Here is a 16,743-nt window from a genome sequence, read left to right as displayed (position 1 = left end):
TCGTTGGTGGAAAGCTGAAGCTGGGCGACGCAGCTGTGTGCTGCCTAAAGTGAAAAGGGAGGCATGAGACTGCGGTGGGGTGAGGTACGCGCAGGAGCCGCTGCGGGAAAGGGGCTCGGCGGGCGGGCGGCGGCCGGAGGCTGAGCCCTGCTGCAGCCGCCCTCCTTCCCGGAAGAGGAGGAGAACGGGGAGGGCTTGCCCCCCCCCCCGGCGCGCGGTGACGTCACCCCGCCCGGCGCCGGGGCGGGGAAGGCTCGGGGCAGCGCCCCACGCGGGAGTGACGCGCTTCCGGCGCGCTGCCGGAAGGGCCGAGAGACGTTTTCCTGCTGGTGAGGGTGAGATGGCGGCGCCCGGAGCCCCGGTTACCGTCACCGTCACCTACAGTAAGAAGCGCCTCAGAAAGAGCGGCCGCGGGTCCCCGCAGCGCCCGGGCGTCGGGTCGCGCCGGGGCGGGGGGGGGGAGGCCCGGCCCGGCCCGGCCCGGCCCGGCCCGGCCCGGCCCGGCCCGGCCCGCAGAGGAGGGAGCCGCCTTCCCTCTTCTGGAGCAGCCTTGCTCTGGGCGACGTGTGTCGCGGAGCTGAGGCCAGTGGCGTGCATTGAAAGCAGGCGCTGCCTGTTGGGCTGTCTCCTCCTTTGCTGACGAAGCTTGAAAAGTTGTGGTTAGTGAGATGGGAGGCTGCAGCAGCAAGAGATAATTTCCTGGTCATGACGGCCGGGTGCCGAGCTGCTGAAACGGGTCGCTGAAGGGTATGTTGAGACAACTGAGCTTTCCCCTGGAGAGGCGACACTGAAGGGGGGGAAAGGGGGAAGGGAAACACACGGTTAAGTCTTCAAATAAACGTGCAAAGAGTTAAGGATGCCCTTGATGCTACAGTTCCTAAAAATAGGGCAAGAAATATTTTACTTAAGTTATAACGACGTTGGTTTAGGTTAGGCATTAGGAAGAACGCCCTGAGGACAGTAGGGTGTTAAAAATTATTCATCAGTGAGTTGTGTTCACAGAACTTGTGACTGTTTTATGGATTTTTTATTTTTTAATAATTGAACAGTGACAACTCTACTCCAGTCCCTTTAGTACTTCATTGGTGAGATTCTTTTTACCTGCAGAGCTTACTGCTTATTTCTGTTTGCTTATTTCTGTTTTCAACCTGTTGGTTATTTTACTATGTGAAAGAGTTTCTCTAGTGCTTGGCAGCTTAGCCTATTTAAGAGTCTTTGGTGAGGGACCCTGTGGAATAATGTACTTGAATCTTTGTGATCCACGTGTGTGTTGATGCCTTTGGAGAACTCCATTTGAGAAGAGGGATTTTCATTTCCGAAGATGATGCCTACTTTCCTTCAGAGCGCTCAATTTATAATTCCAGCATCTTGCTGTTTGCCAACAGTCTTCTTATCTGGGAATACCTTTATCCATCCAGTCGTTTTCTTATATGGTAATTACTTTGTCATTCATCGCAGGTAGAAGGCATCCTTCATCCTGGACTACAGCTGTCCGGTTTATACCTGTTGATGTTGGGTGCTTGTTTACCACTTTGAGCAAATATTTTTATTGATATTGTGTGTGAGTAATAATTAATTTTGTGTGTGAGTGAAGGTGAGGAATGATGGAAATAATTAAGGCTTAAGAAAGAATGTATCACTGTACAATCCAAAAGTCATTGAATTGATCTCGTTTTTCAAGATGTATTGGAGGTTTTCCAAAAGACTTGGGAAATTTGCATTGTCTGAGATTTTAAAGCAATGTTGTCATTTACAGAAACAAACTGATCAGTTGTGATACCAGCTCTAACCTGTGAGGTGTTTTTCGTGGTGATTTCACTCAGCAGTGAATTGACAGTATAACTTGTGCTATAGTAAGACTAAAGTGTTATTCATAATTTGTAATTAAAGCTGTTTTCATTGCAAAGCAAGCTTCAGCTAGCTTTTCCTCCTTTCTTGTTTTTTTTTTTTTTTTCTCAACTGCAGACCTCTTACACAGAGCAGATAAATGTACCAAAGCAATGTTTTGAAATATATCAGGAGTAGGACTTACATTCTCTGTATTTTTCAAAACGAATTGGGAATGAGGTCTGTTTGTCGAAAGTGCTTGAGGGAGAGCTGGTGTAGTAAGATTTTGAGCTGAAAACCATTTTTGTATTCCAGAACGTTGTTGGAGTTTGCAAGTTCTTGAGGTTTCTGTGTAGCTTGTTGTATAACCCTGGGAGACCAAAACACGTTAAAATAGATGTTTATGGCACTCTTCTTTTGCAAAAGATATGTGTGTTTCAAATTAGTGGCATGAGGACAGTTTTCTTTCTGATGGCTGTTACAGTACTCTCTTCCTGTAAACTGAAAAACGTCTATCTTAGTTCCCTTGCAGCCAGCGGTGGCTAATTTCTGTGGATGTTTTAAGATGGCAGGCCTTAAGCGTTACAGGAACCCCATAAGGGTTACAGAAAGCACAATCAGTCAGTAAGAAGAGATGAACTGACATAGTCCTTTTATTCTGAGGATTTCCTGCTGTTTATTGCACATCTGAATCTCAGTGATCTGGGGGAGTCTGAACAGGATACTCCATTAAGCAGTAGCTGACCAGGCTGAGACAAGGCGGCTGAGGCTGCATATCAGCTCACTGATAGTGCGGGCTGTCGAGGCGCTAGTGTTACTCATTTCTGGCCATGTAGTCTCATCCCTGCCCTGCCCAGGTTCTGACGCTTTTTGGACTGTAGCTGGACAAAACTGACTCGCTTGTCTGGAGTAGAGCAAATTACTGGTTCATGCACACGTGTATGTCCAGTTAGTTTTTGTCTAGGTTAGTGAGTGAAAGTTAGTGAGCTTGCCTGACAAGAGCCAGAGCAAAGTAAGCAGCACAAACATTCAGCTGGAAATGGGACCTATCCCTTTTCAGAGACCGTAGGTTGTTACATTGGCTGACCTGCTCTCATGAAACCATACTCTGACTGTGCCCAAAATCCCTGATAAGTCGAATGAAACTAATAGGGGATTTAAGGGCTAGAGTCTCTCAAGATTTTGGGAATTAAATGATAAGCCTCTTCAAGATTGCAATGATTTAGACTTTGAAGACCCTCACTAGAACTCATTTGAAGCTTGGAACCAGTGACTGCAGATTTGCTTGGAGCTAAATGTGCTATTAAGATGTATTATGGGGAGAAGCCATCTTCAGACTGTGAGAGTTCTTTCAGATGGCCCACTAGAGGGGAGACAGGGAAACGTTGGTTGTTTCTCATGCCTAAGGAATAGGGAGCAAAGGAAGTGTTAAGTCATCTCCGATTCCCCAGGATTCATGTCATTGCAAGTTCCTGCAAGTAGGAAATGAAGCAGATCATGAAAGTCTGGGCTTCCATTCTTCAGCTTGCACGATGCCTGGACCAGCTGCATTCTTAAATATTATCCACCCTCTCTTTTTTATCAGGGGCGTTATAGTCAATAGATTTCTCCTTGCCCAACTCTTCAGGTTATTAGGTTAAAAGAATGTATATATTTTCAGCTGAGGTGAGTAACTAAGATGAAGGAATTGCAATAGAACCCTGTGATTTAGATTAAGATTGTACATGAGTATCAGTGATTTGAGAACTTTCTGCCTCCACGGAAAAATGTATTAGAAAGTGATTCCACCTAATATTTTCTAAGTGACAATAGATGTTACTGTTATTCTGTTTTTGTTAGGTAACGAAAAGCACAGTATTCAGGTTGCTTCTCATCAGGAAGATGGTGAACCTACACTACAAGACATGGCTCTACTTATTGAACAAGTCACTGGTGTTCCCGTTCCTTTTCAGAAACTGATATACAAAGGTAACTTACACATCTGTCCGTTTTTCTTTTAGAGGGTAGCTTTCATCTTACTTTGATATCCATATTCTGAATGTTTTTAAAAAGGCATGCTTAACACTTTAATTTTTAGGACTTGGACGGAACAGTTGAAAGTATCACTGTTATTACTAATATTTTGACTGTTTTTTTTTTTTTTCTCTCTCTCTCTCTCTCATTCCGTTTAGGAAAGTCTCTGAAAGAAATGGAACAACCTTTGTCAGCACTTGGTGTTAAAAACGGTTGCAAAGTCATGTTGATTGGGAAAAGGGTAAGTGTTGCCTTCAGAAGTTTTTTCTTACGTTATCCTAATTTCTATTAGTAGCTCAACTCTTGAACATGGATATAGGTTTCAGTGTAAAACTCATCTTGTGTACATACCCAGAAAGCTGTGTTCAATCTCACGTTGCACTGCAAATAACTCTGCAGCTTTCTGAAAATACAGTATTGACAAACTTCTGCTTAATCTGTGGCTTGTCAGCACTCATGAACCTCATGTGCGCTGATGCACTGTTCTGTCCGTCTTATTTTTCTGGTTGAAAAACAACAGCAACAAACCTGTAGCTGCTGTGTCTGCTGGGTTACTTCTAGTCAAGTGACCTGTGACTGGCTTTCTCAAGTAGAGGGCAAAGTAGTATCTCCTCATATATTACCTCCTGTGTTACTTGCAAGATACGAAAGCTAATAAAAGAAAAATATTTGCACTTTTCATTTTCTCTTCAAATTAGTCTCCTTTAATGTGTTTATAGAGGTTGCCACTAAATTTGTTGTAAAGCTTTGGAAGCAGCTTGTTTCGTAGGTACTAAAGTATGGAAAGAATAACCCCAGTGTAATATTTGTCTTAAGTCAGCAAAAGCCTTCACTTCTGTATCACACTGTTGCTGCTCTTTAGCTACGTAGTGACTCTATTTGTTCCGCCGTTATGACTTTTATGCTTTTGAATACACAGAATAGTCCAGAGGAAGAGGCTGAATTAAAGAAGTTAAAAGATTTGGAGAAGTCAGTGGAGCAAATAGCTAATAAGTTAGAGGAAGTTAATAAAGAGTTCACAAGTATCCAGAAGGTACGTCAGCTCTGTATCATTTTAAATATTTGCAAAACTGTTTTTTAAATACGTATTTTAAAAAATACTGCTTGAGGGTTTTGTACGGTCAGTAGTAAGCTGTCCTTTTTGGCTTTCCAAGGCACCTGTAAAATTCTTACTAAACTTCAAATACTGTTTGTGTGTTTTCAAAATAGGGAGATGTATGGCACGGTTTGGAAAAAGGTAAATATTGTTACATATGGAACAAATGATATTCTTTAGATCTAGAAAAACATGAACAGTTCTCTCAAAATTCAAAGGCGAATGGCTGTTCCTTTGAGTTTTCTTTAATCTTTTAAGAAAACCTAGTAGATCTTACAGTTAGTATTTCAAGCATTGACAGAATACAAATTGAAATTGGAGGTTTTTATTGTACCCGAAACTATAGAAATAGTAAAAAATATTTTCTGCTGCAGTGGATTGACAAATTTTTCTAAGCTGAGTAGTCTTCAGGATGTGGAATGATGTTATCTTTTCTTCCCTCTTTTGCTTCCTCAGGGTTTTTTAGCAAAGGATCTCCAGGCAGAAGCTCTGAAAAAGCTGGACAAGAGGATAAAAGGAACTGCAGAGCAGTTCATGAAGGTCCTGGAACAGATAGATGCCATTGTAAGTAAAGAATAACAGAAAGGCATCATATCCCGAAAGAAGTTTACTTTTAAGAATAAATCTTTAGTATAATTTATTTGATATTTTAAAATACTAACAAATATATTTTGCTTTTTAAAGTTAGTTAATTGGTTTGCTCATTTTTTTTCTTTAATATCCAGCTCTTGCCCCTGTATTTCTCCAAAAGGCTACTTGGCAGCATCTATTTCTAAATGGTGACATTAATGCCTGTGTATGCATCCCCATTCTACAGAAGAGCTTCATATTGGGCAACAGCCTGTTAAGACTACATGAAATGGGTATCCTTTACTCAAGTTTTACCCTTGTAGTTTGTCTTGACAAAACCTGTTACGTTAAACTTTATGGTAACAGTGAAGGTCTTGAGGGGACGGCATAAAAAAAAAAAGCAGAAGCACTTTTTCTTTATTGCTTAAGAACAAGGAGAATTTTCCTGAATTCCTGAAGAATTTTCTGGTCAGTCCTATGTGGACTGACAGTACTTTTATTCAAGATGTCTGCATACTGAGGACTGGGTTCTTTATCTGAAATGTTCTGGAGTTTATCCAAGCACTTCACAGACATTAATGGATCATAACCGTGCAATATCCTTCTAGAGTATAATATGTATCTCTCTGTGTAATGTGGGAACTGAGAGCTAGGTGAGAATAAGGGACTTGCCCTAGATGGTGACTACTAGGGTGTTTTGTTATTCAGTTTCTGCGTCTGTTGGGTCATTCTCTTTCACTTCGTTGTCTAATTCTGTTGCGTATCGTGATCATAAATTCCTATTCTGAAGGAACACCATGCTGCTTTTCTGTGGTAGTGATGTATTTGAGTTGACTCCTTTTGCCCAATGACCCTTTATGGGTTTATTTCAGCAAGTTTTTATACAAATATCTACAGTCTGTGAAACAAATGGATTTTAATCGATTGGTATTTTGAAAAAGTTGAGCAGCCAGCTATGTCAAAGAGTAATTTTTTGAATTGGCCCGCATTGTATGGTTTGTGTTGTTGGGAGTGGCGGGGAGCTTGCTAACTTATTTCTTCCTTTCATACCCTGCAACTTTAATGGTAAGTTAGACTTTGCTGTTTGCTGCCAGGAGTTTAGCTTTATGCTTGTAACAGCTGACAGTTCTAAGTATGTTTTAATTTTTCTTGTATGTTATAGTTAAAAGAAAAAAGTAGTTCAGTATTTTGAGATCTTCAACTTTCAATAGTCTTCATCAGTTCTTGAATGCGATCAGACATACAGACTTAATACAACTGATTCCTTGTTTGAAGTGGCAGATTTTCTATGTGTTACCGTGGAAAATAGCAATGAGGTGACAACTGACTTATTTGGGTGGGATCAAAGCTTATTTCTGGTACCATGTCCTATTTAGAAAAAGGTAGTGTTTGTATGCTGATTTACAGCTCTGGAACCTAGTCAGCAGCCTTGAAAGCCCCTCTTCATTGCTTCCTCATTAATCCAAGCTCAGTTTACCAAGTTTTCTTTTGATTCTGGTGCTTCTTGCATGATTTAAACATCCCCTTATCCAAGATGGCCTAGATAGTATGCGACATGGACTTCTAGGTTTAGTAAAAGATTTTAGGAAGTTTATAAGCTGGTGACTTCTTGTTTCAATTCAGCAAATTGCCTCACTTTTGTGGGAGTGGAGCAGTCAGAGCTAAAAATAATCATGATTAATATCTTTTAATGTTGGCAATAGTTGTCTTTTACCTCACTGTAGAAGAACCTAGAAGCTGACATTGACCAGCATCGTATTTTTAAGGGTGTAATGAAAATTAGGGCTTCTTGTAGCAGTGGATGAAGGTACGTTTTTTAGGACTAACCTCCGTATTTGTTTTTCTTAGTGTTCTAATAAGGCTCTGTTTTTTTATCATGAAAACTGAATTTGGCTGTCTTCTGGGAAATCTTACAGATAAGATATGGAATCTTTACATAAAACTTAGCCCTTTATTGTACTGTTATTACACCAGATCAGATGAAGAGGCTCCACTTTATGAAGGTATTACTTAAATGTACTGCCATTGTAGCAACACAGAACAGTATTGAGGAATGTGTTTGAGCAATAAAGAGGTGCCACTGAAGTAAGAAATTGGATGGAAAAAATGGTAAATAGAAAAAGCAAAATTGTAAAGCAGAAAAGTGAAAAGCTTCCAGAAAGCGATTTCTCTGTGTATCTGAAATGTTTTATACACTCCTTAATAGTCCTTGTGTTACCCTAGTAAAAAGGAAGGCTTGAAAAATCTCTTGAATGTCATTGATTATTTAAATGTGCTACTGATTGAATCAGCAGCATATTCAAGAAAAAGTAATTGAGCTATTTTCTGCCAAGATGGAAGAGTGAATGTATTGTAGAAAGGAAACGTACTAACAATTTCGCATCATAAATATTCCAGTTTGTTTCTTTGGCAGAATTGTTGTGAAAACACTTTAAAATGTCTTGGGCGTTATACATTGTTTGGATCAACTAAGAACAGCGAGCTTGATGCCAAATCAGGTTTGTGTGGTATTAAGATAGCTAACAGGTGAAGACCACATACTATTTTCTGTCTGTTCTAGGAGTGGTTCCATCGTAACTGTGAGCAGACATATCATTAATTAAAGGAGCTGAATTTGGAACTAATAATCCTTTTTGTTAGACTCCATGTGTTCAAGAGCTATAGCTTTAAAAAAGTGAGTCAGGAAGTGGCAGTAGTAGTTCAATAGTCCTACAATATTGGAGTGGAGGAGGAAAGATATGATGTTGTCACTGCAAAAAGTGCAAAAGCAAAGTCTCGAAGGGAGGTCTCTGGGATGAGTACCTGCAACTTAAGCATTTTAATGTTAAACATTTGGTTAAAAATAGCTACTACTTCTACGGGGCGGGGGGTGGAATCTTATAAGCATCTAACAAATTTTTAAATATTGTGCAACAGTCTAGCCTTTGCACAAGCCACAAATCATTGAATATTTTTCAGGAAGAATACAAATTAGTTTTGCTCAGCAGTTGAGGATTTATCTCTGTGCATCATCAGAAATGTGTTTATTTCAGCAATTAAAACACTTGGTCCAGGAGTAAAAGTCAAAGCATACTACTTACTACAAATCTCAGGAAGCAGAAAATGCCTGACTTGATTAGCTGGCACGGTTTTTTAGACCAATTACCGTGACAAAGGAAAGACAGGAAAACTTTCCTAAGATCAGTAGGAAAATTTAAACTCACAAGCCTGATACTGTGCCCTTCTTGTCAGCCTACTCAGCCGAACATTACACAGCCTTACTTGAAGTCTGTCTTTGATTTTGCAACCTGAGAGATCGCTTTGTTCTCAAGATGGTTTCTTACTAAATTTCTTGAAATAAAGTCACAGGCTTTTTTGTTTACGGACGTTAACTGCAAAATCCCCTGTCAAATTGGACATATTGGTATTGATAACATAACGAATTTTGTGGCCATCAGGATATAAATGTGAGTAATCTTTCTTGAGGATTTTGTTGTTGTTGTTGTTATAATTCTTCTATAAAAGTTAATCGAATTACTGTACCGAAATAATTATGTTGAGAAGCTTTTTTATTTTCATCTTGTCCTTGCTGTTCTTGTCATCTGGTAAACCAATGCTTAATTAACATTCCAAGGATTAGAGAAGAAATTATTCTGCAAATAGTGTTATTGTGCCTTTAACAAACACTTCCCAAGCTTCTATGAAGTTTTACCATTTACCATTGGAGTGATGTGAGCTTACTTCTGAATCTTTGATTTTATTTGGATCATTAAACATTTGATAGGCATTACTTATCTTAATTTTAAAATGTCTTAATATGGATCATAAGCGTAAAGTCAAAGGGGAATATTTTTCTAAAGCACAAGGCGCATGAAAGTGCCATCATCCCTCAGTGAGAGTAGAGCACCTAATTACCTCTTATGCATTCAGAAAACCTGTTGACAAATGCAGCCTTTTAAAAGCTGCTTTTAATGAAGCTGCTCGAATGTCTACTTAGATGAGAAGGTTTTGGTGTCAACATAATATGCTTACCCAATTAACCAATTTAATAAATAAATAGTGAAGGAGTGGGACTCAGTAAAAATTACGCACTAAAATACCGTACATTGTGTTAAGGTTTTTTAAGATACTGTAATGTAAAAAGCAAAAAACCTTCTTGCTAAATGGACAATGGTGTCAGCAAAAATTCCTGTAAGTCATTAGGATTGGTGCTGTGTGTGGTAGAATGATTTTTTGTTGTTGTTTTTTGTTTTAATCAGCCGGATAGCTAGAAACCTTTCAGATTTCTGATATTGTTGCTATTGACTGCTAGTGTGGGGGACACTTTTTTTTAAAAAGCTATCCCTTTGGTTCATAAATGATAAATTTGACTAGCATTTATTTTGTGTATTTGCTCATTACAGTGCTATAAACTGGATCTTATCTTCTGGGGCCTCTGACTGGGGAAGTATGAAATAGCTAAATAGGAGAGCAAAGATGGGGTGGTAACACTAAGCTTAAAAATCATTATTGTAAGTGCTCCTGTAGCAGAGGAAGCATGAGCAAAGCTGAAAGGTGATGTTCCACAGCAAAGGGACGTTGTTTTATTGGGAGATGGGAAAGGAATGAAGAGAGAGTCTGTTTTTTGTAAGAAGCAGTGTTCAGGAAAGAGGACACCTGGGTTTATAGTTAAAAGGACACTCAAGAATAGAGAGGATGCAGAGGCAAGAAAACACACCCACATGAATTCCGTATTGTAAAGGGTGATTTTTTTTTTTTTTTAACAATCTGTTGCGAAGCGTGAGTATCGCGCATACAACACCTGAATTTTTGAAGGTATAACTTGTAAAGTCAATGTATCCACATGGTTAGAACCCTCAAAGAGGTGTGGTTAAGCAGCTCTGAATTTGGGATATGAGGTGGGAGATAGCCAGTGGTAATAGGGGGACTCAGGTTGTTTCTGTTGGAGGGGAAAAAACTGATAACCTGTGTTAGCGAAAAAAACAACCAAACAAAAGCTATGGAAGAAGTAGGAGTTCTACCGAAGTTGCTGGGTAAAGCCAGCACTGCAGTCAGCGCTCAAAAGTTTAAGAGCTTCTACGCAAAGCTTGAACAGCTTATACTGTGAGGCTTGAACAGGGTTTTGTCACAGAGAAAGTAGAATGCAAATAAGAGACTTGCTATATGAATGACAATACGCTGTGCAGTGGAAAGCCGTCTACTAACCCAAACGATCGCTCTGCAAGAAATGCTCCAAGATATACATTTAGCAAGAGCTTTGCATAAGCACTGCCTAGGTTAAGTTACTTTTTAAAAAATATATAAATTAAACTTGATTTTAATTAAATATTGAAATGTTATTGTGACTTAAGGTTTATTGCCAGCTTCACCTGTTAAACCCTGAATAGTTGGACAACGTATTCCTGGAGAGGAGACGTAAGCTGACTAAGGTAAAACAGAGAGACTGTGAGATTTAATTTGATGTTAAGATTTGTAAGCTTTACTAATTTGATTGCAAAATACCTTTTAAGCAGTTTTGATAGATAGTGAATTCAGGACTTCCAGTTCCATGTCTTTGCCTAGGGCTTTAGAAGGTGTGATTTTAAAAACAGCTATGAGGGCGTGCAAACACACGTAGGATTTTGCATGCACAGATGGGTTTAAAAAACAGTTTTGAAAAATGTTGTCCAAAATAGAAATGATCTGAATATTGTCCTTATGCTCAGATTTCAGAGTTTTCCTCCAGTTACCAATATTTGTTTCTGAAACGGGTATTGAAGTGGTAAGCCCACCTGGATTTCCCTATCTGGTATTGATAGCTAACTTAGACCTATTCTGATAATAGAGAATTGTTTGCTAATTTGCTATTGCAGATTGGTAGGAATTCTTACATAGGCCAAAACCTTTCTGAAGGTCCCATCTGAGATAAAAAGCTCTGAACAAAGGGAGGTAACAAGAAGGCATGGACAATGTAACTGAGCTAGCATATTATTTCATTTTTAATTTGATTATTAATAAATGCTGTGTCATGGAAAGCTTCAAGGCATTGAATTTCTGTGACATAGGGAGATATTCATTTGCTGGTGAGAATCAACTATTAATAATTAGGCCTAACTGATCTTTGTTTTTCCAGGTTATTGCAAGTTACGGGGTCAGATACTAGGCATCAAATACTTTCCTCGTGTCAAATGCTTCTCATCATATTTTTTTTCATTTCAAAAATGAATTGCTTTGTAGAAAACCAAGGGAAAAATGGGAGTGTTTCCTCTTGTGGTTACAGGGTCCGATGTCATGAACAAGATGCATTAGAATACTTCATATACCTTTATAATAATTTTTCTTTCCTTTTTTTTTTTCTGTGACAGCTGTAAGTTTTCAAAAGGCCTTCATTTTTATTTGTGAGCTAAAACGAGTATTTGAAGAAGACGCATCCACAGCTTTAAACTAACTTTTCAGGTGTTGTGTAACGTCTTTGGAGCATTCAGTTTCTGAAAGAAAAGCATATAGTAAAATCTTTTCTCAATGTCCTGCTTCTTGGGAAGAGACGTGCAGGTTTAGCATGCTGCAGTGAGCAAGGGTTTATTACGGTACACGGTACCGGAAAATACACTTTTTAGAGCAATGTAGCTCCTAAAATCAACAGTTTAAAAAAAAAAGAAAAGTGCTTTGGAAAATGGACACGGGCCACTAGTGAAATGGAGCTTTCATTTATTTAGACAGTTGTTGAAAATGTGGTAATGGCTTCTGAATCTATCCTGTGCTGTAAATCCAAAGGGCTTGAGGCCATGCTACATAAATGAAGAAAGTGACCAGTGTAAAACAGGCTTCTGTGGGAGCTTAGACATTGTGAATAATAAATTCTTGGAATTAACTCGATGATAACTTTTCCTCCCCTTTCTCTCAAAATAAAAGAGGCGATGGAAAGGATAGATAGGTCATAGAAAGGAAACTGTTTCTTGGGACAAACTGAAGAATGTTTCTGGTAATAAGAGAAGGACCCTCAATTTCTGAAAAAAACATAACTTTTAGTTTTTAGACTTTTCTATCTCTGTTTGCAAGATAGTTTGCATTTGGAAGGATGTCTCTATTAACCTGCAGACCGACCTCTCTTGTGCCTTTGATGCTGCTAATAATTTTTCAACCTGAAAGGCGTAGGTCCAGTTTCTGGTGCTATTTCAGAAGGTGCAATCTGACATAAAAGCTCTCTGCAAGGGGAGATGCCTTTTCTAATCTCAAGGGAAGTGTTAAAAATTGATATGAGTCTTATCAGCTTAATAATACTGCTGTTTGGGAAAACTGCAAGTGGCACTGGAGCAACAGAAATGGAAGTTGGAACTACAGGAACAGAAGATTCCTTCTCTCGCCTATCTTACAAAAACTAGCCAAGAAAATAAACCAAAAAACCTAACCTTGGGAATAGGCTAGCGTAGGAGCAGTTATTCCCATTTCAAACTTTCATACTGTCCTGGGCGACAAGAAGCAGCATTCGATGTTCCTTCTTCCAGCTGAGAGTAGGAGGAGAGTGGTGGGGATTTTAAACCAGGGCTTGTTGGAAGTAAAATGAAAGAATAAGTTCCTGCTTAATCTGTGTGCCTGTTTCCTCCTCGCCCCCGGTGCAGGGTGTATGTACTGAGCCTGGCCATCATTATTTCATTGTCTGATACCACCCACAATGTACTAATCACTGCGCAAATATCAGAGCAGTGTGATCTCTGCTCCTTGAACTGCCTGGGATCTCTTTAGGCCCGTAGTTTCACTTCTCACAATGACTGTTTTTTGGTGTGAAGTCTTGTGTATTTTTAACTCCTATATTAAGTTATGTGCAAGACTCCTGTATTTAAGACAGTGTATGTTTGGCTGGACTTTAAAAGAAACAAAATTTGGGGGGCGGGGTGTTGCAAATAATTATATATCTGAACTTCCCAATGGGACTTGCATTTTAGGTGAAATAAAACAGAGGGAAAGGTAGGGTAACCTCGAAGTGTGATGTGACCTTTTTTGCATTTCCGCCAGTGAGAGCACAATGTTTCTGAGAATGTTCACATAAACTTTTTATGGTGATAATCATCTGTACTGGTTTTACCTGTTTCCAAAAACAAAACAAAACAAAAAACTCTAAAACCACCCTCCCCCGCCAATACCCAATTTAACGTATCTCCAACAGGAAAAAGCATGTAAAACTTGCTAGGATGATATACACTAAATTACATATATAAATTGGGTGGAAGGAGTATGGAAGCTCATGCAATTTGACTTAAATTAAGAGCTTTCAGGGTACAACACAGTTATTACCTTCCATAAATAGATTTGTAGAGAAGATCAGACCTACAGCTTAGACTAGCAATGCCTGCATTACTGATGCAGGCATTATACTGATTATATACTGATGATACATTGCAACGAAGCTGAGTAATTGAGTTGATGTGTTTGTAAGAAATTACTCTCTTCAGTAGTCTCTGAAAAACCTAAAGTTGATGCTCAGCAGTAGAGTTAACATATGCCACAGTGGACAAAGGGAGTGTACGTGGTCTATTGCTGTGTATCAGCTGAAGCTACGTTGTAAATTTGCTAGCTCAGTTGTGTGCAGTCATCATGCTACATCCCAGGATTTTTTTGAAATTATTTTTCTTTTGAATTCTTTCATATGTAATCATACCTGTTGAGCAGGCACGCCCTTTTCAGGTTGCCTGTTAAGAGGATTCAGCTCTTTGATGCATTCACCTTTCGCTGTATATTTAATACGTTAGTTTTAAGATTAAGCGGCATCAACTTGTTCACTTATTTTACTGCAGAATCTGCCAGAGAATTTCAGTGATTGCAAACTGAAAAAGAAAGGCTTGGTGAAAAGGGTTCAGGTGAGTTTTTTTTTCCATTTCTGTTGAGCACTTGTACACCAACAGTCTGTGAAACTGAGAGCTATGTTTAAAGCTTAGATTTTTGCAATATTTCTTCTTGCAATGCTATTTCTTATGACCTCTTTTCAAGTAGTACTTAACACTTTTATAAAGCAGCATACGAAAATACAGATGTTAACAGTTCATACTATTTTAAAATAGTATTTGTGATGTACATTAGCGATTGGCCTTATGGCTGCCTGATGATATGAAGCAATTCTCATTACTTTAAAAGGAAACAGAATCGTTCTTTCTTCCCCTTATCTGTGTGGATTGGAGTACTGATTGAGATTTGGGCACAACAATGCCGCCAACTGACTCGTACTGGAAGCTGGGCAACACCTTGCTAGAGGTGTTCTTTGGAAAATTTAGTGTCTATTGCAATGTACCAACTTTCTATAGACAACGAGCCTTTAAAGTAAAAGCTGTACAGAACAGCAGCTGTGCTGGATTCTTTAGTTGCTTTGCTGTTGTGATGTTTAGATTTTCCTAGGCCTTGCTTCCTTAGAGACCTTAATCTGGAGTTTTGTTACTAAATGCTGGAATTTCTACCCCACCCCCAAAAAAGAAAACTTCCATAAATGAGTGGTAATCCTACTCATATTTCTGTTTTGATTTGTATTATACTAGCTTCAGTCACAGGTTAGACTCCTGAAAATTGTTTGTGAATGTACCTTGCATTCATATACACAGTTGCAAGGTTTTGTCTTTTATTGTAAAATGTATTAAATAATTATCAAAAATGTTTCCTAAATATTTTTAAATAGGTACCCATTTTAGAGGAAACGCTACCAAGAAGTACTTTGCAGTGGAAATGCTTTTCTGTTATAGCTTTAGGTACAAAGTGCACTACAGAAGTATATGTTACAGGAAGGAGTTTTAAAGTTATGTCTAAAACTAAAGCCTCACCTTGTCTGAACCTTTTTGATCCTTACTGATGTTTGTGGACTTTGGATTAACTCGAAATGGTTCAGTGGCAGGACTCGTGAGGATGGACAGCCATGCTGTTGCCTTGTCGTGTTTCTGTTAGATTCTAAGTAAATAAAACTGGTAATAAACCGTTATCAAAACTGATCTGGGAGGTGGCTGTTGAATTGCCTTCTTTACGTGATGGAAACTTTAGCTTCTGTTCTTAAGAAGCAGTCTACCATTGCTGTAATTGCATCCCTGATAACATTTGTTTGTTTCCTGTTTTCAGGCTTTTCTTGCCCAGTGTGATACAATTGAAGGAAATATTGGTCAAGAAATGGATAAGCTGCAATCAAAGAATTTGGCGCTGGCAGAATGAGGCATTGCTCTACTTAACTAGGAAACATAATTGCTCTATGAGCAAGAAGAAAAGTTTGCTCTTTGTTTTGGAGCACATATTCAGCTTTTTTTGTTTTGTTTTGTTTTTTTAAGCCCAGTCTGTTAGACTGGTACTAGTCAATCATTACTTGCTGGTTGTCATGTTTGCCACTTGGTTAGAGACCTATTATTCTGAAAAGAAAACAATCCTTCCTAAAGAACTGCAGAAATAACATTTGTGGTGAATTGTCATGTAGCTTATGGACGAGTGTTTAGTTAACTCAGTAACAAAGTTTGCAGTGATGGGCAATTTTGTCTGCTCTGTCTTGGAATTTATTTACAGCTCAAATCAAAGAAGATCTATAACCATAAAAATGCCATAAGTTGCAATTGTAGAACTTCAATTTGATTGAAAAAAAAGCAAACGGGGGAAGTATAACATTCTAGTAGACCGTTCAGAGCAATAAAAAGACCGCACATTTGTATCCACTTATTGTTTGTATGCATTGATAAATATAAGAAAGCTTGACTATAAGGGAGTCATACCTATTTTAGCCTTAAGTTGTCATAATAAATGGAATGTACTGTAACATGCATGGTACTTAATTTTGAGTAGTGCTTTACGTTCTTGTTGAGCTCCTTGATACAGGTGTATTTTTTTTAACATGGATTTCTGATATACCATGTGTTTTATAGCTCGTTTTTATTTCTAGTGTTCCGTCTTGAGTTATGGTGGGAAATGAAATGGGATCGTTTATGCTGCTCATATACCAAGGATTCAGTTCAAACAAGGTATGAGTAGGGAGCTATTTTAAAAGATATTTTTGGCTTCTCTTCTGGTTTCACTGAATTTTTAATGGAAAATTGCAGTGATTGTTTCTGACTGATGTTTGCAGACAGATACGTGCCCTGGTAGGTGAAAAATGAACTTTAGCAGGAGGTAGTAACTGTTCCAGCAGGTGCAGGCAGCTGTGCTTGCAATTGTGAGTTACAGCTCACAGCTGGCTTACCTGCAATGGGGGCTGCTTTTTCAGTGACGCTTCTGATAGGTAGGTCTGTTGTCATACCCAGTGACCGATGACGTACTGACCAGTAGGA

General features: G+C 38.9%; 1 protein-coding gene across 4 annotated transcripts; it reads left to right on the top strand.

The window, feature by feature from the left end:
• Positions 1–240: 240 nt before the first annotated feature.
• On the top strand, positions 241–16,251 carry BAG1 (BAG cochaperone 1). Of its 4 annotated transcripts, XR_011139815.1 has the most exons (9): positions 264–383; positions 3,667–3,795; positions 3,999–4,081; positions 4,760–4,873; positions 5,393–5,500; positions 5,662–5,799; positions 10,849–10,914; positions 14,257–14,319; positions 15,557–16,251. XR_011139815.1 is itself a non-coding variant. In XM_068936255.1 (7 exons), the coding sequence occupies exons 1-7, from the start codon at positions 341–343 to the stop codon at positions 15,644–15,646; spliced, it is 630 nt and encodes a 209-aa protein (XP_068792356.1). In that variant the 5' UTR covers positions 241–340; the 3' UTR covers positions 15,647–16,251. The 4 variants fall into 4 exon arrangements, 2 of the variants coding, with proteins under 2 accessions (XP_068792356.1, XP_068792357.1); XR_011139816.1 differs by lacking the exon at positions 5,662–5,799 and having other exon boundaries at positions 10,837–10,914; XM_068936255.1 differs by lacking the exons at positions 5,662–5,799; positions 10,849–10,914 and having other exon boundaries at positions 241–383.
• The last annotated feature ends 492 nt before the right edge of the window (positions 16,252–16,743 follow it).

This window comes from Struthio camelus, chromosome 2 (genome assembly GCF_040807025.1).
Source record: "Struthio camelus isolate bStrCam1 chromosome 2, bStrCam1.hap1, whole genome shotgun sequence".
Lineage (NCBI taxonomy): Eukaryota > Metazoa > Chordata > Aves > Struthioniformes > Struthionidae > Struthio > Struthio camelus.
The sequence above is the reverse complement of the archived record's forward strand: the minus strand, read 5'-3'. Positions and strand labels throughout refer to the sequence as shown.